We start from the raw sequence: 23,868 nt of genomic DNA, 5'->3' as shown, positions 1-23,868 counted from the left end.
CTTCTGTTGTGTTGCTTGATCCTTTAAGATTTACACTTTACCCTATTTAAAATTCACCCTGGTGCTGGGACAACCTGATAAATTCATGGCTGGACTTGCATAACGTTGTTGGGATTCAGAGGGTCCTTGCCACTGTTATGACCATGAATATTTTTTAATGTCAAATAAATCCCAGGGAATCTCAGCTCGTTCTAGGATTCTTTACCTTGTTCCTTTCCCATCTTTCAAACAGACTAATCCTTCAAGGGCAGTCATGCAGTGGTAGATATGGATTAATACCAAGATTCAGGTCTGCTGCGTTGCTGCAGTCTGCAAGGCAATATCAGATATGGTACAACATCTGTGTAGAAATGCTGAATGAGCTGTATCACAGGTCTTGTTCAACTCTCATGTGTTAATTTAAAAAACATTTTTACATCCAGGCTACATTGAGTGCTTTCTGATTGTAATAGGTTAAAAGCAAGTATATTTTCTCTAACTAAGCATATAGTGTTATAGTCTCTTACAGTTTGTATTTGAAGAACTGTCTAGAATTCTCACATTATTTTCTTGTCTTGGCTTTTCTTTCTTTGTTTTTATAACAATTTCCAATAATCCTAGCCAGGGACTGAATAGCTAACTTGATTCCTTCTCTCCCCCTTGAGTTGTCAGATCAGGCCACATTTGATATTTGAAAACAGTTCATTGCCTACTTTGGTGGGTGGTTATTGCTTAATAACTTTATAAATATTGCCTTTTTTTTTTTTTTGGCTTTGGGGAGGTTATATAGCAAAGCATTTCAGTTTACATCGACTACTGCCATAAGTTCCTTTCAAGCCAAGAAATCTGAGCTGCCTGTGGGTAGACAAGTTTGTGTAGATAGAGCCTATACAATAAGACCTAAACAATATGCTGTAAATCAGTGCCTTATTTTCAAAATCACAGAGTTAATCGTATTTCTGTCAGGAATTTGCAACTGAGATTAATTACTGAAGTTTAATTATACAGTCATACATGAATGTAGATATATGAATATATGCAGGGTAGTTAATTTGAATTTGCAAGGTTGTCGTGTTTGTACTTGCATTACTAAATACTTTTATCCTTGTTAGATATTAGTCATTGACCCTCTTTCCATTAGTTTACGTGTTGTTTACAGTCATTTGAAATAAGGTTTGTAGTGCTTAGCTACGATTATTTCCTATTTCAGGTTTCTTTACCGTTGACTGTGATGAAGTTGATGATATAGTTAGGACACGTAGCTTAGACCCTGGGACACACATATTCAGTTTCCTTCTCTGCTGCTGGCTTCTTTTGTAGCCAGGGATATCTCAGGTAGCTCCTAATTCTGCCCTTCTGAGGGCTGTGAGAATAAATTCATTAAAACCTATGAAGTATGAGATGCTATGGAGGCTTTCAAAGTAACTGAGACAAATTGGCAGGATGCATTTTAAATTCTGCTTCTTGAATGCCCGCTTACATGATTTTTGAAATTGTTTTTCCTTGAACAGTTATAGCGGGAAAATTCAATCAACTGAATGTTTGTAGAAAGCAAATACAAAAGTGAAGTGAACAGGGTCAAAGCAAATTCATTTCAAAATGTGAATAATTTTCATTAGAAAATGCTTTTACATTATTGCCAATAAGTATTCATCCAACTCTACATTGGAGGTGTTAAGACAAAGTTTTTGTTTCACTTTGGGGAAGGCAATGAAATTTGAATAAATAGAATGGTATATATGTATTAAGTGTTATCAAAATGAAAGATAGCTGTGCTTTCTTTAACCTATCCAGTTGACCATCCTCTTTCTGGATGAACCACTTCAGAGATCCTAATCCCACAGAGGTCACTACTGACCTCATAATTGTTTTACTAACATAGGGTAGCCTACCGTACTACACGTAACTTAGATTTCCAATTTTCAAATACTAAATAAAGTTCATCAGTAACCTTCTTAATAAAGACAGCAATTATGTTTTCATTATTCTCTCACTGCTTGTTAAACTGGGTCTAGAGTGCTTTATGGATCTAGAGCAATAAACATTGTCTTACTTTGAGAGTTATTATAAAATGTTGAGAAAAACATAATTAATTATTGTTATTGGAAATATTCAAGGTTTTAATGTGAGAATGTCAGAGGAACTTAATTTTTTTTTTTTTCCTCCACTGAATAACCTGGTATTTTCGAGCTCTGATAATGTCATATAGAACCTTTCATTTGTGGGTGTTACCAATGAATCTTCGGTAGTCAGTAGCAGGCAAAAGTTGGCACCTGAATTTTGGCAGCATCTCAACCCTATTCCATCTACATTTGTATAAAAACAAAGACTACTTCTCTTTCCAGGTGTAGCTTTAAAAAAAAAAAAAAAAATAGGAACCGTAACTTCCAGGCTCAGCTCTTTCTGTGAATTGCTTGATGTAAAATTTTGCATATGGCTCCATTTGTAACAGGTTATAGATAGCTTCTCAGATAGCTACTTGAACCTCATCAAATCTGCTTACTGTGGTGGTCTTAAACAGCACTGCCCAGATTCCTCCAGCACATGACATCTGAAAAACCTCCACAATCTTTTAAGCCTTCAGGCAACATCTATACTAGTAAACTAAGCAGAACCAAGGCCTGTTCTTTGGCTTTGAGGCCACTGGGGTGGTTTGATCACCTTCATGCTGTTAAACTCTCTTATTTTCCAAAACATCACAGGCACATCCAGACTGCCTGCCAGGAATGAACCTTGACCTGCTCTAACTCCTGAACCTTGCTGGGAATTGTCTGGGAGAGTGCTAAGGGACTACCATGAAACCATGCCGAAGACCATGTAACTGTGTAGAGCTTTGTGGTCCAGCCCATGGGCCTCTGCCACTATTAGTTTATCATCACAAGCAAAGCCTTAAAAAGTTAATAATCTCAAATCTGTGTAGAGTTGATAATCTCAAGCTGTGTAGAGCTTTGTGGTCCAGCCTATGTGCCTCTGCCACCATTAGTTTATCATCACAAGCAAAGCCTTAAAAAGATAATAATCTCAAGTCGGTTCTTACTGTCCAGGTACATTCACGAAAACACATCGAGGAGGGGAATCAGCTGGTGTGTGAGTTGACAGGAGAAAAGCTCAAACCTGGTGTGGTCACACAGACTAAATAACTGGCACAGATTTGTAGGTGATGAAGAGGCAATGAGGCAGGTTCTTCAGGCTATGTGATTAAATGTACACCAACACTTTTAAAACCTAATTATTTTTCTTGAATACTAGTTGAAATAATACACAGGAGTCAGATTTTTAAAAGATCTTACAATATTAAGTGTGGAGCTCTTATGAAAATCTGCCATCAGTTCAACGGGAGCTAGTGAATGATTTTGAAAAACTGTCCTTGATTATGTAGTACCATAAGCTGCAGCTGGCCATAATACATGCGGCAAGAAAAAAACAGTGCAAAATTGGAGTCGCATTTGCAACACTATTTCAGCAATATAAAGATAAAAATACTGTAGGACTGTTGTAGTTTTCTGCAAACTAGGCATTATAAACTCAGGATACTTGATGTTATATTTACTTCTGGTAAATCAAGACACGTTAAAGTACTGAAACCATGATTATGTTTTGTCATTTTAGGGAGGCAAGAAATGTTTAAAAAATTCACATCCATTTTATCTACAAAAATCTGCTTTGTCTACCATGAAATCACAAATGTTACCATATATTGCTCATACAATTGTATGAGAAGTGACTGGCAAAATAATAAAGTAGGATTTCCCAGCAGTCTCTTATTTCACGGTTTAACTGAGGAAGGAATACTGTGGGCAACCACTGAAGTGGAAGATACACAGACATGGGACATTTCAGAAGCAATGGGAGCTAAGGAAACTCATCCAGGAAGGAAGAGATGCAATGCAGGCAATATTCCCATATCCGTCATAGATTGCAACATGTAAAATCATTATATGTAAGCGAGTTGTAAAGGAAAGATAGTGGTTCAATGAGTTGTATGTCATACCATAACGATGTAGCGCAAGCCTACCCTGAGCTATGGATGGGAGCTCAAGGTAGTTTATATATAACAGTTAAAGCAATAATGGATAAATTAATTACACCCCAATTTATTCAATTACAATGTAAGCTCAATATGTCAGTTAATTTCAGTGTATAATAGATCTAAAGATTCAAGTTCTGTTATTAAGATTGTTCAGAGCAAAAGGAGACTGGAAAGAATGCTAGATTTCTAAAAAGATGCACTTTATTAATTAGAGCTTTATTGCTTAATAGAAAGAGGAAGAAATTTTTAGAAAATTGATTCTGTATTCAAAGGAATGTGCTGCGTATTTGGATAAAGTATACTTTATATTTCTTGGTTGGAAGAAAAATGAAATTCCTGTTATGTAAGGAAAGTGGATTTCACTGTAATTATGGAATTGTGTCTGCTAACAGAATAGATATCAGGGTGCAACTAGTGCTTCCATAATAACACAGTCTGCCCTTACTGGGCTTGATGTGTTTGATTTTTTTCCAAGAGTGACATTCTTTAGAAATACAGGATTCCCTGCAAAATTATATTGAAATGAGCTACTACAGTGGAGATGACAAATCACTTCTTTGCAAATAGTAAAAAATGTTAGATTCGTTTGGCCAAAATTCGGATGCTATCTGAGCTAGTCACCACTGGCTCCGTAACAGTCACGGGGGAGATAAATGTCCTCAAGGTATGATTCGAATGTTTTAGGTGACTGCTTTAGGATGAGATGAATCATGTTGGAATTATCAGCCTGTATCACTACATGCTTTATTTGGTTACATCTCTTGCTATAATGGGTTAAAATGTTCATTCTGATGATTTTCAAAATAAATTCTAGCTTTCAGCTGAAATTTCTTCCGATTTGTAGGGCTATACATAGAAACTAACTTCAGCATAAAGAAGCTAACTTTAGCCTAAAGGAGCTAAAATCTCCCATGTTTCTTCTTCCACAGTCAATGGAGAGACAGGGAGTAGGAGAGACCCTCATTCAGAAGGCCATCCAAAGCTGAAAACTAATTTGAGGTTGTCTGAATTGCTCTCCGCAATGCCCTATCTCCCTGTTGATCATACAGAAGAATTTAGGGCGTTTAACCTTGGGGAATATATCGCTTTCGCCTGCCAAAATAAGTGCCAGATCCAGTTTCTTTCTTTACAAAGGGAGAAATCCTTTCTTGGCATAGCTCAAACACGAGGCTGAAAGCTCTGGGCTGCCGAGCGGCGGTGAGGGTCGGACTGCTTGTGCTCCCTCTTCCCTTGCCGGCGGGGTGCTCTGTGCAGCCCGTGTCCCCCCAGACACAGCCAGCATCTTCCCCTCTCCGGTTCATCTTTGTCCTTTGAGTATTTCAAGGAGCTGCTTGTTCCTCCTGGTGCTGCGAGACATGGAGCACTCTTGTCCGTGGCAGATGCCTCTTGCACTCAGCAGTCAGCCATGCTGATTACACTCCAATTGCCCTCTAAGCATACATTTTCCCAGGCCTAAAGCGTGATACAGCAATGCCAGTAAGGAAATGTGAGTGTTTTCAGTGGAGTTTAGAAGCAGATCCCTGACTGTGCTGCTGTTAGAGTTCATAATAATACCCTCCTCAGTTAGTATTTTGATATCTTCTAAAATTCTCTTTAATTTTAGTATTAACATAGGTTACCGATAATTAAATATATGTGAACAATCCCTGCTAAAACTTTTCTACAACTCTACTGATGTATTTAATGTGTGTAATATCCTTTCTAATCAAGCACTCTTTTTTTTCCTGTGTAGCTTTGCTGGTCTACATCCTTCCTCGTCCACTCTGCCCCTTCCTTCACAGCTCTGCCAGAGCACCCGCGACATGACCCCTGCTATTCTGTCTCTGGATTTCCTCTAAGCTTTCAGTACCAATTATATCTAATTGTTCTAGATTTGGTAGTTGTTTAATGGCGTGTACAACGCTCACAAAGGCCAGGTAAAGGCCGCTAAGCATGTTTTTACTCTTTAAAGTGTCTGTCTTCACTCTACAGATGGTATTTCAGTAAAATTCTGTATACAATCTGCTTATTAGCAAGTTTCTGGAGAACACCTAAAGGCCATAGTTAGTCCATCTACTTTAGGTTCCCAAATTTGGCGATGCAATACCTTTAAAGGAGGATCAGGAAGAGTGATTGAGGACCCCAAAAGAAGGCACCTCGCTCTTTCCATTACCTCAAAGGAAGCCTCATCATCTCTGTCCTCCTCAGCAGATCTCTCCAAAGATAATCACTAGACAAACAAGTTTCTTTGTGCAGGTATCTAACATAGGACTTCATATTCGATGCTCTTATCTAATACTTCTTGAGGGTTTAAGTCCACTTCTTAGCCGGAGTGTAGCTTTGTGATGACACTCCTCTGGGAATAGTTGCAGGCATTTTAAAAATGAAACCTTGGTCTCCAAGAGGCCAGGTTTCAAAGCGGAGATGCTTAAAGATGCAGTGAAACTCAGGTTAAGACACCATGTAGACAGAAAGCAAGGCTGCTACAAAGATACAAAGAGTTCAGTGCGTAGCCCTGCCACCCTATGAGAACTGTGTGCCTTATGCTTAGGTTTTCTGAACAGCCAAATGCACCTTCATTCACTTCAAATCCTCTTGCATCTCATCCTAAATCACTTAAGCTGTTTGGAAGGTACAAAATGTGCGCTGGAAGTTTACTGTGGATATGGTTTCGTAGTGGTCAGTGGCTAGTTTGGTGTTTGATGGTCACTGGCTTCAGGAAAGAAACACAGTTTGAGCCTAGGATCCTGGAGTAATTAATTTGACTTAAGATAAAACTGAAAAAAAATTTTGTTAAGCATGAAATATTTTATGAAGTATTTCTAGTCGCTAAGAAATAGAGTATCAGCCTTCAACTGCAGTAGCTGTTCAAGATGAAGTTGTAGCCAATTTTTATAATTGGGCTAACTACTTCCCATTTCACTTTAAAAATTGTCTTTTTTAGAATCCCTTCCCCATCCGCTCCAGATACAACGAAGGCAGCAGTATCATAACGTTGTCTCACAAAGAGGACAAGCACTTTGAGTAAACTATATTTAAGGCTGAGGTGCATTTCTGAAGCTTTGAGTGCAACGCATGCGTCCTTTTAAGGAGATAGTTAATTGATGACTGCGCTCATTGTGGTTTATCACACTGTTCTTATCTTTATTTTTGCCATCAGATTATGAGGTTCTTTGAGTGGTAATATCACAATTCCCTTTTTTTTAGACAGAAAAGCCGGTTGGGCTAACCTTGGCGCTCCCGGATCCTGCCTTTGCTGTGCCGGCTGGGGATATTAGCAGAAAAAGGCTGATGTTCGTCTGAAACAGATTGCGAGGGGAGGCCTGGACCCGTCAAGCTTAGCTGAGCATTAGGTCTGGTCATTTATCACTGTCAGATGGGCGAGGGGGGGAAGAAGCACTGGACCGTTCCCGCTCATCTGCTGACTGACAGCTGACTGAAGCCTAATGCAACCTCCAGGCAGATAATCTGCCATCAAGGGGGAATGTGTATGAGCGAGATACTCTATCACAGGCTGCATGCTGCTGCTTGCTCAAAGCTAGTGACATCTTCACAAGGAAAAAAGAAATGTCAGTTGTGCTTTAAGGGACTGCGGTGCATTGTAATGCTTCGCTAAAACTGTGCTGTACCTCATTTCCATGGTTTCATGTAGATCCATTTTTAAAAACAGATTAACGGCGTGGTGGAGACATGCAGTCAGGCACAGAGATGATAATACGATGACAATGTTCAGATGAGAAAAAGCGCTGTTTGTTTCACCTATCAATTTAATTCACAGGACTGCAGATATGCTGCAAAGCAGTGTAATTGTTTAAAAATAGCAAAATCCACCCTGCCAAATATAGGCCTCTGAGTAAGCCTACATATTTAAGGAACGTGAAAAATATCTTGTGAAGGAAAACTGAAATTAAAGCAAGAAAAATCTAATAAGTAAGGATTAATACCGTTTCCTGCGGTGCTTTCTGCAACAAATACTTCCTGTAGGTGCTAATTTAGAGCAATGCTCTGCAAGATAGGCTCCCAAATCGGTGTGAGAACATCTTGTTTTCAAAAATTCTTGCTCTACAGCCTAATGAAACATTGCATCTTCAATTTTGTCAGTCTTAAACTCAAGGTTTTATTGTTTTTAATTTGCTATTATTTTTATTAACAGTATCTAATTTTGCTATTCATTACAAATCATATGCATTAACTTAACTGGGGAACATTTTAATTGAGCACTGCTGGAGATTTTCCAATAAATTAACATTACATACTTTTAACAGATGTCTGAATTAGACATTGTTATTAGACATTGTAATTAATAGAAGTATTACTCAAATTAAAATCTCAGGGCCTTAGAAAAATTAAATTGTAGGTGACTGAGTGATGTTAACTCATTAATAGAGAGTGACTGTTGAATTCCCTCCATTGGGTTTTATTAGCCCAATAAACACCCTTTTCCAAGTAGCTGGAGATGGAGTTGGACAAGCTCTTTGGTACAAGGGACCCGGAATCAAAACATATTTTGCCAGTGATATTGTGAACTTGGAGAAGTTCTTTAACCTGTCATTGTGTTATTCGTAAAATATGCATAATCACACTTTCTTGGGATGTTGTAAAGTTACAATTTCACATGTTGGTTAGATTTTTTTAGATACAAAAATCAAAACAGGCCTGGTTGTGCACTGGCTTGGATCTTCAAGATTATTTTTTTCCGTTTTCACGGAAGGCAAATACAAAGCTAGTATAAAACAGGACATTTGTGCAAGGAAGAATCAAGCACCCTAAAGGTACAGAGTCTTAATGAGTAGACAGAGAAAAGTATGAGAGTGGCTTTTCTTTGGTGTTGCTTCTCTAAGTGAATGAAGACAGTCTGGTTGGAATTAATTTGATCCAGTGTAGATATCTTTATCTGAGCTAACCACCGTAGGATCCTTCATAATAATTGGGGAAAACCAGTCACCTGTAGGATAAGATTCATCTCTTCTGGATGTGGATGCCCAAAAGCAGGTGAACTGCTCAATACTGCATATTTCACCTCATTAGTCCAGGTGCTTTGGGTGAGAGAAACCTTTCCTGGGTCAAGCTCTTCCATATTGTATTTCAGAAAAAACGAAGAAGTTACCCTTAGAGTGATCTCATCAGCCTGAATGGCATGTTTTAGTGCAATTTTAGAATACTGTAGTATTAGTCAAAGAAGTCTACATTGGAGAAGCAGTGTTTCTCTACGAGTCCCTCCTCAGGAAAAAAAAGTTTGACTTATGTCTCAATGTATATAATTAAGGACTTGAAAAACCACTGCTCTACTATTTATCTACAAATTCATGGCCAGCCATGAATTTAAAAGGGATTCTCCCACTTTGAACATGTATGTGAACGTCCAGCAAAAATTATCTTCAGTCTAATTTTGAGAAGCTATGAACATAAAAAATCAATAATAGCTTGTTGGTGTTAAGATACCCAGTATGAAGTGGCACAAGACCTAAATGCTTCCAGGCTGAACCCTCAGAAAGTGAGCATCCTGAATCAAAAGTCAAATTTAGGAGATTTTGTAAATATTAATGCATAAAAGAAAATTATAAAAAAGCAATGTACTTAAAAGCAATTTGGGGATTTTACCATTAGGTCTGCACTGTTTTCTGTACCTAACTTTTCTTTGCATAGGCTAGCCTAGAATTCGGCATTTACGCTGCTGATTCGCAAGGAAGGAGATGTTGAGCCAAGCAGTGCCAGGAAGCACACCGACAGAAATTATATCCCCAGCAGCAGCCTCTAGAAGAGAAGCTGAGGGCACATGGGCTTCCAGAGTCTGGCCGTTATAAGAGTTTATTTCTTCTCTGAATCTTCTGTCCTTCCTTCAGGCTGTGGTCCCTGCCCTTTCAGACAGTTTTTTTTTTTCCCTTTTTTTCCTCAAGAAAGATGAGGGCGCAAGCTCTTCTTCCGTAAGAAGAAAACAGTAGTATTCCTGGAGCTACTTTGCATCTATCTGTGCTTCACTGCAGAATTTCCGCCTGGAGCTTTGTGCTAGTTTTCATTTTTCATGGTGTACACATGATGTCCCAGTTGAGTCTCCAGTGCATGTTTTATTCATGTGCTTTTCACCCCTTCTTTGAGATCATTAATAAAGCTGCTAAATAAACCCTGGTCTTAACAATTGTCCTTGCCACACCCCACTGGACATCTCCTCCCAACTCGGTTACACTGTGTTTATCATCGTCCTTTGTTTGGATCTCTTGGTTTTTAAACCTGACTGATAGTATTCTCATCCAAGCTGGTTTAGATAAGGGTTTCAAGTGGGGTTTTGAAAGGCATTGTCTCTAATTCTGAAATAAAGTCCAGTTGTATTTTATCAGCTTCGTTCAATTCCTGCACTAACAACCAGATGCTACTGGCACTGCCTGCAAAGCCGTAATGGTAGAGATGGCATGGATTGTTCGCATTATGTGGACAACTCAATACCACACTCTGCTCCAGGTTTAGGGCTTTTTCTATGCATTTAGTGCATTTCTGATCATTAGAGGGAGTCAAAAAAAGATGGTGTGCTGCTATATTCTCTCAAATGATGGCATGCTGACCTGTTTTTTCGCAGAAGGGGATAATTATCAATACAAATTATTCAACAGCTATGTATTAGGTCCCACACGGTAAATGCAACACTATTTTTATTATTTTTATTTGGATTACCACATGATGATACAGAACTGACAGACAACTGAAATCACTAGAGGTTAGTATACTAGCAACCTGACTATACATTACATACAAGCAGACCAACTAGTGTCAGGTTTTTTTATGTACATTTTCATAACTAGAGGGAGTTTAAGGAAGGAGATAAGGAGGTAGCTCTGGTTTTGTTTACAGGGATCTCCTCCCCGTAAGGGGAAGTACCACAGAAAGGATGAGGAAACTTGTTAGAAAGTGTAAAGGGTGGTGGCTGGCATCTCTGAGCGATCCGAGGTGGAACGTGACATTCAGCGTGTGCGTGAAAAATGGGTGGCAGTGTAGTCTGGGTCAGGAGGGCCTTGGAAGTAGACACGCAACTTCTGCGTGGTGCAATAGAGAAGCAATTTGAAGAGGACAGTGACATTGTCAAACTGATGGACTAGAACAGTGTTCTTTGCAGCAATATTCCTGAGGAATTTTATTGTTCCAGAGAGCCTTTCTCAAGTCTCAAGGAAAGCATATTTTAGCAATCAAGGTGGGAGATAATGAGAACCTAAACAAAAGATTTTTATGTACATGTAGATAGTGGAGCCATATTGTAGAGGTGTTAGGAAGATAAAATCTTGAACATTTGAACGCGGTGTATCTTCTTAGAAGGAGAAATTATATTTGTATTTCTTGTTTAATTTTTAACTTTTGAATCTAGGTGTTCTCCATTTTTTTTAATCTCCCAACAGGCAGGTTAAAAAGCAAAGGTTTTAAAAATGAAAACTGAGACTTTCATGTTTCGTCGTAACTCCGTGAGTTAGGTTTTGGGGAATTGAAATGGTGTGACAATCCCAAAAATACCACAAGAGTTGACTACTGTGTGTACCTAATATGTTTCCGTCTATGTTACCTGTCTGAGCTGGGTTGAACACTGTATTCATTAGAGGTCTATTACTGAAGAGCAGCAATAAAACTGCTTGTGAGACAGACTACCTTCTAGCAACCCTTGTAGACAGCATTGCTCTTTTCCTCTGCTATCATTTCCTTTGCTATTTTGAGCATATGTTTTACTGTTAACTTTTGTCCTGGTTCATAACCCAGAATTTCCATTGGTGTCAAGGCCATATTTTAATAAATATGTGTGTATACATAGGTACGTATAATCCTCCCACTGAATAGATCATAAATCTCAGTGATATTACTGCAGGTGATACAGGTGGAATTCATCTGAGTTTGTCACTAGTTTCCTTAGAATCAGTGCTCAGAAATTGACATTTTTAAATACGATTCATTTTATCCTGAAGAAAACATCCAAAATATGTCAGATGAATCACCACAGAAGTGTCTGGTTCTTTCAGAGTACAGAAGGATCCAAGGCTGAATATTTTTGTTCAGCCTGGGGAAGAGAAGGCTGCAGGGAGACCTTATTGCGGTCCTTCAGTACTTAAAGGGGGCCTATAGGAAGGATGGGGACAATCTCTTTAGCAAGGCCTGTTGTGACAGGACAAGGAATAATGGTTTTAAACTGAAGAACAGATTTAGACTAGAAATAAGAAAGAAATTTTTTTACACTGAGGGTGGTGAAGCACTGGCACAGGTTGCCCAGAGAGGTGGGCGATGCCCCATCCCTGGCAACATCCCAGGCCAGGTTGGCCGGGGCTCTGAGCACCCTGCTCTGGTTGAAGCTGTCCCTGCTCACTGCAGGGGTTGGGCTGGGTGGCCTCTAAAGGTCCCTTCCCACCCAAACCATTCTGTGATTCTGTGATTCGGATGTAGGTATCCATTGTAGATGACTAAAACCAAGTGGCATGAATCCCTCCCAATTTAAGCATATTTAACTTGACCTTAATGTGTGAAAGTCACATAAAGGTACATGGCTTTGTCTCCTTGGAAGCAATAAGTCTGTTATTGTAGTTTCTAGGATACTTTTCTCTGATCATACCCCAAATACATCCCTGATACTCATAGTTTACTCCCACGCTCCACCATCCTCTGTCCCAGCTGCCACGTACCCACTAGCTCACACCCAGTAGTACATCTGCTCTCTCTGTGGTCTTACGCAGAGCCCTACAGCCAACTTTTCCCCTTGCCCTACACATGCTCCTATAGCCTATCTTCCCCATCGCACACGCGGTCTCCTCTGACCTTGGAGCCCATCTACCCTTTCACAGCGCGCAGCCTGCTTCCCTTGTGGTCCATAGCTGCGCGACGTTCTGCTTCCCATTAGCACAGGCACAGCTGTTCAGCCACTAATCTGCAAACCCCAGTAGGTTGGAAATTTCAAAATCGCTATTGCTCCTCCTCTGCATCTCCACTGCCCTCTTCTAAGAAATGAATTCATTTTCATTTTCAAAACCTTTATTTTCCTGTCATTCCCATTGGTACAATTCCCAGTAAGAACTGCAGAAAAAAACAGGCGTGCGATAATCTTGCCTTTGTTCATTAAACAGAACCTATGTTTTTTGAGGGGTCCCTGTGTTTTGGGGTCTGAACTGACACACTGTGCTAGGACACATCACATTTTGTAGCATCAATCAGTTTCTGTGTAGTAATCTGTTTGATAGAATGGATGCAGCAGAACACAGTGTGTCACATTGTGAGACATCATCTCCAGAATACATTTCAAAACTGTTTTCAGCTACCACTCTTCCTTTCCTGACCTATTTTAATAAGCCGAGTTATTTACTTTTCAACTAAATTTGTAATTAATATTTTCCATTGAATAATATCATGCTTTTTTAATAATAGTTGGGAACCAGTGTGTGAGAACAATAACACAACCCTACAAATAGTTGTAGGCAGTGAATTACCTTTACGTAACTGACCTCTCTTTTTAATTGGCAATGAGTTGACAGCTGATCTCTACCGACTGACGGAGGATGGAACTAGAGAAAGGAGAGGTGGAAGAAACCCAGTAGATCATGTACGCCATCTCTCTGCCGATGCTGAGAACCAAAGTGACTTGTCAGAGTCGGAAACATAAATGGCTGGGTTCGGGCAGCAGTGTCCCTGTGCTGAAAATATCCTTTGGGAGGCAAAGTGATTTGAAACATAACACTTTGGGTTTCATCTGTTATGACATTAGATTTTCTTATTACACAGGAGCTTGCAGAACTGACAGTTCTACTCATTGAACTAGACCTGAAAATAAAGAAGAGCTTCTATTTCATCACCAGCTATGAAGAATTTATGGATGAAATTCTGCCATAAATTACACATCTAATACCACTATTAGCTCCACAGAGGCCTGAAGTAGAGCAGACCTCTCCCTCTTGTGCCTCTCTCTAGTCCTCTAAGAGTGTGCCCCTGTGAAGCTATGCTTTCATGGATTTTTCCATTGAGTAGTTTTTTGAAATCCCCCAAATGATGAAGAGAGGCTCCACCTTCAGGGGCAAGGATGAATGGGTGGGTTTAGACAGTTTAGGTTGGAAATGGGGGGATTTAGCAGGTAATGCCTATTCCTTCAGCAGCACCACCTACAAGCTTTAACAGCCAGACTTCCCCTCTGTCATTTCCAGATCATTGTGAAACCATCTCAAAAGCATTTTGTCATATCCAGGAGATCTTGGGAGAGGGGCCAGATATAAATAAAGTGAAAGATTTCCCCTCTATCTGAAGAAGGAAGGATCTGGTTCAATATTAATGACTGGAACAATCCTATCCTTGTAAAATTTATAAAATCCTCATATATAACATAATTTGGTATGTAGTATATGCATAACTCCTCTTGGCATACACATCAGATACCATATTAGAGAACTAAACCCTTTTTTTAAGGAAATATCTTCTGGGTTATGAAATAGGTAGGCGGTGAAAAGTTTTGCATTTATGCTTTTGTCTGAAAGGACTGTGAAGCTTACTCCTAGAATAACTGACAAAGCAATCCAAATAACTGTTTTGATCAAACTATCAGCCATGCCTACTGAGAATGATAGGACAAAAAAAGAAAGATTCTGGCTGTGTGATAGCTAGGCTTTCAAACCAGAATTTAGTCAGATTGACTTCAAATTGGATGAATCAATTGTTAAAAGACTTGTCGGAGATTTAGTAATTAAAAAAAGAAAAGATTTAACAATTACTGTTACAAGATTTAACAGGGGTATGCTACAGTGAAAAAAAACCCCCTTCTTAGGTTTAAAAAGTCAGGCTTCAAGGCTCATATTTAGGTATATAAATGAATGACCTGTTTTTCAAAGTACTGGTCAGTTGTGGCTTTCAGTGAAGTTAATAGAAATTCTGGAAGCCCAGGAGTTTTTAGAATCAGGTAATTTACTCAGGTTTTAGGCACAAGTACAAGAAAGGTCAGATCCCTATGTTCTAAGCCAGGTGAATGAAGTGCAATGAAGCTCTCATCAGATAAGATGGAAATATACTGAAATGGAGTTCTGTTTTAAAGATATAGAGTAAGTTTTATACTTGGAATTGTGAATACCACATTTGTTACTGTCTTTTAATTCCACAGGACATGTAGCCTAATGGAAGCGTACATTTTAGTATAGTTCACCGTTAATAAATTAAGACTTCAATATAGTTACTGTAAAGGATATGACTATTTGAAAAAATGAACAGATATCTAGTTCATTCTCTGTTGACATGTACTGGTTAAATTAAATGGTTAAAAGGTTAAATTAAAAAGAAAATATTTGTTTGGAAAATACTGATAAGTAAGGCTAATTTTGCTTCCTTCGCACTGAGTTTTCACGTGCCACCTGTGTTGAACTTTTACCCAAGGGCAGTGAATTCCTTATTTTTACTACTTAGTCTTCTTTAGCTTAGGATTTCTTCTCTTTGGTGACACTTACAGACCTTTTACTCATTACATGGTAAATGGTAACACTGCACTGCCAAACTTCCACCATTTTTTTCTGAATGTTGCAGTCTCTCACTGGAAATAAAAATTAGATAATTTCTTGTTTACAAGACAGAAAAGAAACCCACTGGCCTTCAATTATGTGCTGTATATTGATGGTGCACAGCAGTAAAAAGTGTTATATGAAAAAGCAGTAGGGGATGATCAGGCCTGATAGTCCATGTGTCTCGCAGTGGGTTACCAATCATGCCATGAGGAGATTTTCCTGAATGTCTTACTTCTCACAAAGCACTTCACTTGTCTTGTGCTACGGGTGAGATTTGTTGTTACATCAGTTTTCAAACTGCTGATAATTCTGTATTCTCCTAAAGCAGTAAAACTTGCTCAGCCATCACAGGAGCAATGAATCTGATGTCTTCTCACTGTAGCATTCATTTTACTGTTGTCTTTCTGGAGCGTTCAAACTCCAGCACCGAAGTTAAACTTGGGCATTCAATGAATTTTTAAATAAAAGAACACAGCAGCTGTAGGTTATAGTGAAATGCCATCAGTCTGCCTCCATGTTATGAGTTTTCAAGTGGTGTCTGTCATCCTACTTTTCATTACTTCGCTTTAGAGAGGTGGAGTTTTGGCTGTGAATGACACGCTCCTCTCACATCCAAAATTTAGGAGGCATTTAAATAACTTGCTTATTCAACGCTGAACATTTTTCTTCACGCCTCTGCATGTAGATGAAAGCAGTCTTTTTCGCACAGGCCTGGCTCTAAGTTTTATGTCCCTTTATTGCCTCCAAAATTTTGTTTAAAACGAAGATGGCAACTACGCTAAATATATGTACATGCCATGCACAGCTAACACTCGGGAAAGTGAGCAGTGCTTTTACGTTTCTTTGGTGCCCATCTTGCAACTCTTATGATATATATTATGACTTATATGCCACTTTTGGAAATAATAACCACTGAGTTATTTTTATAACTGTTTTACAAACTTCTTGTATCCCCTGACCTGCTTTCTCTCTTATCTGTCCGAAATTTCCAGCCCCTCAGTGATGTTGCTATGGCTTCGACAGCTGAGTGAGTATTTGGTGTAGCCAATGGAGAAAAAAACCTCCACCATGGCGGTGTGATGGAGGGTGTAGGAAAAGGTGTCTAAGGCAAAACAGAAAGGGGAAAGGAGTCGTTCAAGCAGTAGCTGATTTGCTTTAGGAAGTTCCTCCCTCTCCCCATCACTGCTTATCCCTTGTCCTCCTCCTCTCCCCATGTACCCATCATGTCTGTGCTGTTAGGAGATGGAGGAAGCTCATGGTAACTGGTTAATCAGGTATTTTCAATTCAATTCCTGGCTGTGCTTACCATGGAAAATTAACAGTCCTTGTGTATAAATATGACCCCTACTCCTGGATTAATTTGATTAGGTGAGAATCTCAGTTTTCATTTCAAAATAATAACTTTCTGGCTGCTCTGATAAAACAAGTTTGGATATGTAGTCTAAATATTCCCTAATGGTTTAAAAATCAAAAGATCAATATGAAGAACATATTAATGTCTTAGTAATAAAAAATAAATGTTCTCAAATCTTTACAACAATTGCTTGAGATTGAATATTTTGAGACCAGAAAATTTTTCACTCAGTGCTGGATCAGTATTCTCTGAAAGCCAAATCTTTTTATGCAGCTTCATTTGGGTCCACAAATAGAGAACTCATGTTCATTAATGACTGTGGGTATCTTAACCTAGAGTTCCTCTCGGATATCTTCAGTTATGCAAAATGCCTTGTATAGACTTTCTGCACTGCTGATTTCATTCTTGGTGTAGCTTTCATTTCATCTGTACTACTGTGAGAGAGGATTTTGCCTTTGAGTGACTGGCTGCTCTGCATTAGACCAGTGCTTTAATTTTGCATATTTAAGAAACAGCCACAAACTTCAGCCTCTAATAATCGCAAGTTTGATTCTGTTAAAGGTCTGATAAGTGCTATGTTTTGGGGCAATGACTTCATTAGGAATCTAACTTAATGGCAGCGAGTTTTTATTTAACGGAGCTTCAAATTTCCTCTGGGCTTATAGCAGAACAGTAAATCTGTTTAGAACCTGAGTCAGGCTGGTTTGAAAGGAAATGTTTTTTACAAAACTTTCTCATTTGAACATCTTTTGTTGTTAAATTTATCTATTACAGGTGTGATATCATCGACGTACATGGAACTGTGAAGATAAATGAAGTGTATACTAATAAATTAAAATGTGCCAGGGAACAGGTCCAGGCACTGGAACTTGATTGTCCACGCTGGTAAATTGCTAGGATAGGATCTAACATGATTTCAACTAGGCTAATTAACACTCTCTCAAATAGTTTCTAGATAGGACTTGTTTATTATAATAGTTTACTAGTACAGATATAGCCTAATCCATGTGTGGACAGAACTTTACTTGAAGTTAGTGAATCTTTAGCAAAGGGCAATTGTAGGACTATGTTAGAAACTATTGAGTGATAGGCCGCAAAGACTGAATAATGCCGAAGAAATACTGAGGACCTGTTTAGGAACTTCTGATTATCTTTCCATATATTATGCTGTTTCACAGATACAGAGGATCTGTGAAGGATTATTTCTATAAAAATCCAGCGAATCTAAGGAGAGCAGGCCAGGCACTGCACCTGTCTAAAGCAGACTTTGCCTGGAGCTAAAGTTGAATGTCAAGACCTCCAGGATATGTGTTGCTTTCAGTGCATACTAGTTCTGTTCAGCAGGGAGCAAAGTATGTTGCAGGTATCTCTCAGGCTTAGTTTGAAAAACGGTAAAGAGAGTTCTTGAAGTTGAGGATGGAGAGCAAGTCCCCTGTTGTTTGGTTGTGATATTAGGTTCATGAAAATGCTGACAGCTTGCATATTGATAAAACAGAAATAAAAAATTGTTCCTTACCAACTGGCTTTCTGTTGAAACCCTGAGGATCAAGAAGATCAGGAAATGACATAAAGGCATTAATGTCCTCACAATTATACTTTTCTGAGTGCCTGAAAGCTGTTGTAGTCCACTGAAGGATTAACCGGGTAAATATTGACAGTATTAGGGTGAAACGTGTTGTTTTCACCACTAGGAAGCTGAAGTTCACTTCTCATAGCCAGTTCAGTGTTCACTGATAATCCTTCCATGTCTCTGTGACAACAGGTTTTATCTTACATATTGTAAGCCCTCATCCCTGGAATGATGATCACCTTGGAACAATCATTTATTCTTTCTGTTGGCAAATTACAGGGAAAGTCCTTCTAATTTTTTTCTAATTCCATGGGGCAACGTGTTTCTGATTTTCTGGAGCTACTTAATCCAATTTGTAAGTGAGAATTAAAGCTTATGCTTTCACAAGAAAAACCGTTCAGTAAAAAGCACCAAACTGCAGCATTCTTTGAATAGTGCACTCGCGGAGAGGCTCTTTATACTTATGTGTCATTACTTTCTTCCTAAGGTTGAATGTATGTTTTGAGAAAGTCCAGGTAAATTTTGTTTATTTTTTACTACTTAGTTCATCTAGGCAGTTGGCAGGGAATACTGGAAAAATTGTAAACCAAAGTATGAATGACAAGAAAATGAATTATTTTATCTGGCTAAGATCTTTGATACAAAAGTATGAAGCCTTTGGAAGACAACTTGAGAACTCTGGAAATATTACTTTTATTTAAGCCCAACTCACCTCTAAAAGTTTAATTTTAATTTTAATATATTGAAAGCCTCACCATTTGAAATGATAACTACTTCATATATCATATATGTCATTCACTCTTTAAATGAAGGCAGCTATCAGGACTAGGGCAGGGTTAGTTTATTTGATCTTGCATGATGTTTCATAATTTTCCTGACTCTTCGCTCATCTCGGATGGCTGTAGATCATGTTAGTAATACAAGCTATAGCTAACGAGGTTGAAACCTTGTACGGCACTGGTCATATTACTCCCATGCTGGAACCTCCTAACAATTTCCTTCCTAAAGCCCCTCTCTTGGCTTGCGTGGCACAGGGCATTCAATCTTCCTAAATGCAAACAATTGACTTCGTGGCACCTCTTGCTCCAATTGCAGATAACCCTGATTTTCCCTTCTCGCTGACTGTTGATAAATGTTTGATGCCAGCTGGGATTAGTACGGTGCTCTACCTCCCTACTAATGAAAAATACTGCCTTCACGGAATTCACAAGGCAATCCCATGTTCTTAATTTGACCTGTTTTATCCCTCACCAGGTTCTGTACTACAGGAAGTAAAATAATGCACGTACTGAGAAAATCTCTTGGCTTTCTCCCTGGAAAGTATTTTGTGAACAGAAACCTATACTTTGAGTTCAGGCAATTTTATTTCGTTCCACCATTGTTGACAATGAGTCTTAGTAGATCAAGAAATGTATGTGGGGATGCCAGTGAAAAGGATTGGGAATATTCTGTTGTGGATCTGTATATTTTATTTTATTTGGAGTTTGGAGAGCTCATTTCCAGGTTATGCATGCAACCCTTCCAGGTTATACATACACCACTGATTATACAATAGTGATAGGCCTATGTTAGCACAAGGAGCAGAATTTTCTTTATGCTTAGGAAAGTACATTGGGATGAAAGAGAATTACATTGGGACATGACGAATATATTATTTAGTTTGGAAACTGAGCAGTTTCTAGCCCCTGGGAGCCATCTTGTCACGGGGGGAGTAAAGCCAGGCTTCTACTATTTTATTGCATAGAAATCATCCCTGTGAGCGCCAGCGATGCCGTAATATTGCACTTCCCTATATGCTTTGTGTTCCTTGAGACTGAAAGTCTCAGTCTTGATTTGGCTTTTATGCAAATGCTTTGTATAGGTGTTCTGTCTTATGTTCTCCTGTGTAAAGTCTCAGTCTTGATTTGGCTTTTATGCAAATGCTTTGTATAGGTGTTCTGTCTTACGTCCTCCTGTATACTTGAGCAAGGATATATAACTTAGTCTTAAACTGCAGCTCGTGATAGCTGTGGCTCATTTATCTGCTTCCACAGAGCGGATTTCCCAGAGCCCAGCCACTCTCTAGAGAAAATGGTCTTTCACCTGAGAGTGGGTAGCCACCGTGGCTAGACAAGGACCGTTTAACTAAAGTAAGCCTCAAATGTACCGGCTTTTCAGCTTTCATCAAAACAGCAGGTGCAGTTTTGCTAATTTTGCGTCATGCATCAAGTTTTCTAAGAAAAATGGAAGAAATTTGGTCATAGAGTAGAGGAAGTGTCCTGCATGAAAAACGTCTCCGTTGTGGAGACCTGGCAGGAGCTGGGGCTGCCGGCTCCAAGTCACGGAGGACAGCTGAACGATGCGTTTCGGTTTGCGTTTCATGCTCCTCTCCCCTTCTTGATTAATCCTTGGTTAATGGAAGAGCAATTACGTTGGATCTGTTACAGTGGCTTCCAATGGTGGGAGTAATTTAATAGTGTTGAAACAGCCCAAGGTGTGACTGCTGTAAAAGACGAACTCCGTATGGTCTGTCGTGAATGGATGTGGCGTTAGCGTATGTTGGATAAATATTCATTTTAGCGAACATTGCTGGGTGTATTGGGTGTAAATGTCCAGGTTTTGGTAGTGGGAGGGGTGCAGGGGCAGCCTCTGAGGAGAGGCAGCGGCTGCCCCGTGCCGGTCACAGCCGGTCACAGCCGGTTCCAGCCGGTTCCAGGCGGCTCGGCAATGGCCCCACTGTGGGACACAGCTGAGCCCGTCAGCTGGTGGTGCCTCTGGTGAAATATGTGTAAGAAAGGGCAAAACAGGGCACAGCAGGGAAGAGTGAGGAAAACAGTGTGAGAACCAGCCGTGTGAACCCGAAGGTGAGTCGGGGATGGAGAGAGGTTGAGCCTGGGAAAAGGGCAGGTGGGGGCAAGGTGGTGTTTTAATTTGTCTTTGTTTCTCACTATCCAAACACATTTTAATTAGCAATAAATTAAATTAACTTTCCCCAAGTCGAGTCTGGTCTGCCCGTGATGGTAATTGGTAAGCAGTCTCCCTGTATATCACCTCGACCTTGGGGGTGCTGGGGGGTGAAAAGCCGGACACGAGCCGGCAATGTGCGCTGGCAGCCCAGAAAGCCAAGCCCATCCTGGGCTGCATCCCCAGCAGCGTGGGCAGCGGGGCGAGGGAGGGGGCTCTGCCCCTCTGCTCCGCTCTGCTCAGCCCCCCCTGGAGCCCTGCGCCCAGCTCGGGGGCCCTCAGCACCGCACAGACAGGGACCTGTTGGAGCGGGGCCAGAGGAGGCCACAGAAATGGTCCGAGGGCTGGAGCAGCTCTGCTCTGAGGCCAGGCTGGGAGAGCTGGGCTTGTGCAGCCTGGGGAAGAGAAGGCTGCGGGGAGACCTTCCTGCGGCCCTGCACTGCTGGAAGGGGCTGCAGGAAAGGTGGGGACAGGCTTTGGAGCAGGGCCTACAGCCACAGGACAAGGAATAATGGATTTAAACTAAAGAAGAATAGATTTAGAGTGGATATAAGGAAGAAATTGTTTGCAATGAGGCTGGTGAGGCACTGGCACAGGTTGCCCAGAGAGGTGGGCGATGCCCCATCCCTGGCAACATCCCAGGCCAGGTTGGACGGGGCTCTGAGCACCCTGCTCTGGTTGAAGCTGTCCCTGCTCACTGCAGGGGTTGGGCTGGGTGGCCTCTAAAGGTCCTTTCCAACCCAAAGCATTCTATGTTTCTATGATATGATTCTATGACCCATGAGCTTTTCCATCTTGTTTTCTCCCCCTGCCCTGTTGATGAGGCGGAGTGGGAGAGCGGCTGGGTGGACACCTGGCAGCCAGCCATGGTCAACTCACCACATTAGTGCAGAAACTACACAAAGTTCGTGCTTGATCATATAAAAAAGCTTGTGGTTGAGCACCAACACATCCTAGCAGCAACAGAGAATTATGAGTTCCCTGCTTGTGTTGCTTGCATGAGGAGGTTGCTTTCAAGAGTGCTCCAACTTGATAGTGATTGCTACTCTATATTGCTCTGTATCTGTGTGTCACGTGAGTATCAGCTGATTTGTCTTAACCACTAAACTGAAATGCATCTCCAGTTTATATCCTGGGATGTGTGGACAGTATTTTTGAAAAACAGACTCAGACAATGTGTCGTTCTCTGTATTAGTGAATTGTACAGGTCGGCTTCCATAAATCAGACTTCAGGTTTCGATAGAACTGTAAGAAAAAACCAGTTGGTTTTATGCAAAGCATATATTCTATTACATTTTGACTTTTTTTTTTTTTTTTACTTCTAGATAAGCATCACGTCAATGGAAACAGAATGGTAGAACCTTTCCCAGAGGGAACACAGATGGCTATATTTGGTAAGACATCAGTTTTAAAATAAAATTTCTGAGCTGTATAGTGTTACTGCATGCTAAATTTCTTCATTTCAGCCTGAGTCCTCCGAGTTTCAGGCTCTGGGCTGCTATTGCCATTTTCTAATCACTACAGTCAGCTAAAGCCACCGATCATTTTGGGAAATGCCCATGCCCCAAAAGGAGTATAGTGAAAGTATTTTTCTGAGTTATACAAACAGAAAATTTAAACCCTTATTTTGTTCTATAAAAATTCCAAAATAGTAGCTTTTTATGTATGATAATTCCTGTAAGATCATTCATTAGTTAAAACAAAATTCTGAAGATGCTACATGATTCTCCAGACCTTAAGTCATGCAAGGAACTCAAACGGCTGGGTGGAAAGCTTTACCCACTGTACTTGCAGAGCTGTTACCACCTACATATCCCAAACCAAACCTTCTGTTTTGTACTTGACTTTGTGAATAATCCTGTAGATTTCCTGTTGGGTGCCAGCAGAACTGGATAGGTGGCCAGCTGTAAATGAGAAGATGTTTAATTTTGTTGTATCTATGCTATTTATGAAAATGTAATTCTTAGAGCCCTTTTGTAAAATTTGAAAAAAGTGTTTTTCTGGAGATATTGATTACTTCTGGAAGAAAGAAACATCCTAAACCAGATCAGAATCACCAGCTTTTTACCAAGATATGGACTTTACCCCAATCTGGGAGTTGTCAGAGCTGTCATTTCAGAATGTGCTAATGTTAGTCCTTAAGGGCAAGCCTATGGAATTTACTAGGGAAGAAAAAAGTGGATTTCTATGACAATTATTCTTAAAACTTACTGTTGCAGAGAATGAAAAACTTCCTAGGCCTGTTTTGAACCATAAGATTGGATTGTTGAGAAAGGATATAATTCTCTATTAACTTCTACAGGATGGTACAAAAGTGCCTTAGGAAATTTATTATATCCTATTAAATGTTTATCTATCAGGGATGTTGAAGTAAATATTAAATTACTACTTGATACACCTGCTATATCATCTAGCCTGATGGAGTTCTAAATCATAATAAGTGCAGGTCAGGTATATAAAGCAGTCATCACTACTTTTGACCTGGGCCCATTCTAATAACATATATTTAAATTTTGGCAATCAC

The 23,868-nt window shown here is 39.9% G+C and overlaps 1 protein-coding gene across 1 annotated transcript in view; it reads left to right on the top strand.

Annotated features, from left to right (window-relative positions):
* MSRA (methionine sulfoxide reductase A) overlaps positions 1–23,868 on the top strand; it is a 309,718-nt gene that overhangs the window by 99,252 nt on the left and 186,598 nt on the right. Inside the window, exon 2 of the mRNA XM_075708036.1 lies at positions 22,670–22,738. Coding sequence (XP_075564151.1) covers positions 22,670–22,738 — 69 coding nt within the window. The remainder of the gene's footprint in view (positions 1–22,669; positions 22,739–23,868) is intronic.

Source organism: Pelecanus crispus, chromosome 3 (genome assembly GCF_030463565.1).
Source record: "Pelecanus crispus isolate bPelCri1 chromosome 3, bPelCri1.pri, whole genome shotgun sequence".
Classification (NCBI taxonomy): domain Eukaryota; kingdom Metazoa; phylum Chordata; class Aves; order Pelecaniformes; family Pelecanidae; genus Pelecanus; species Pelecanus crispus.
This window is presented reverse-complemented; position numbering and strand designations above follow the sequence as displayed.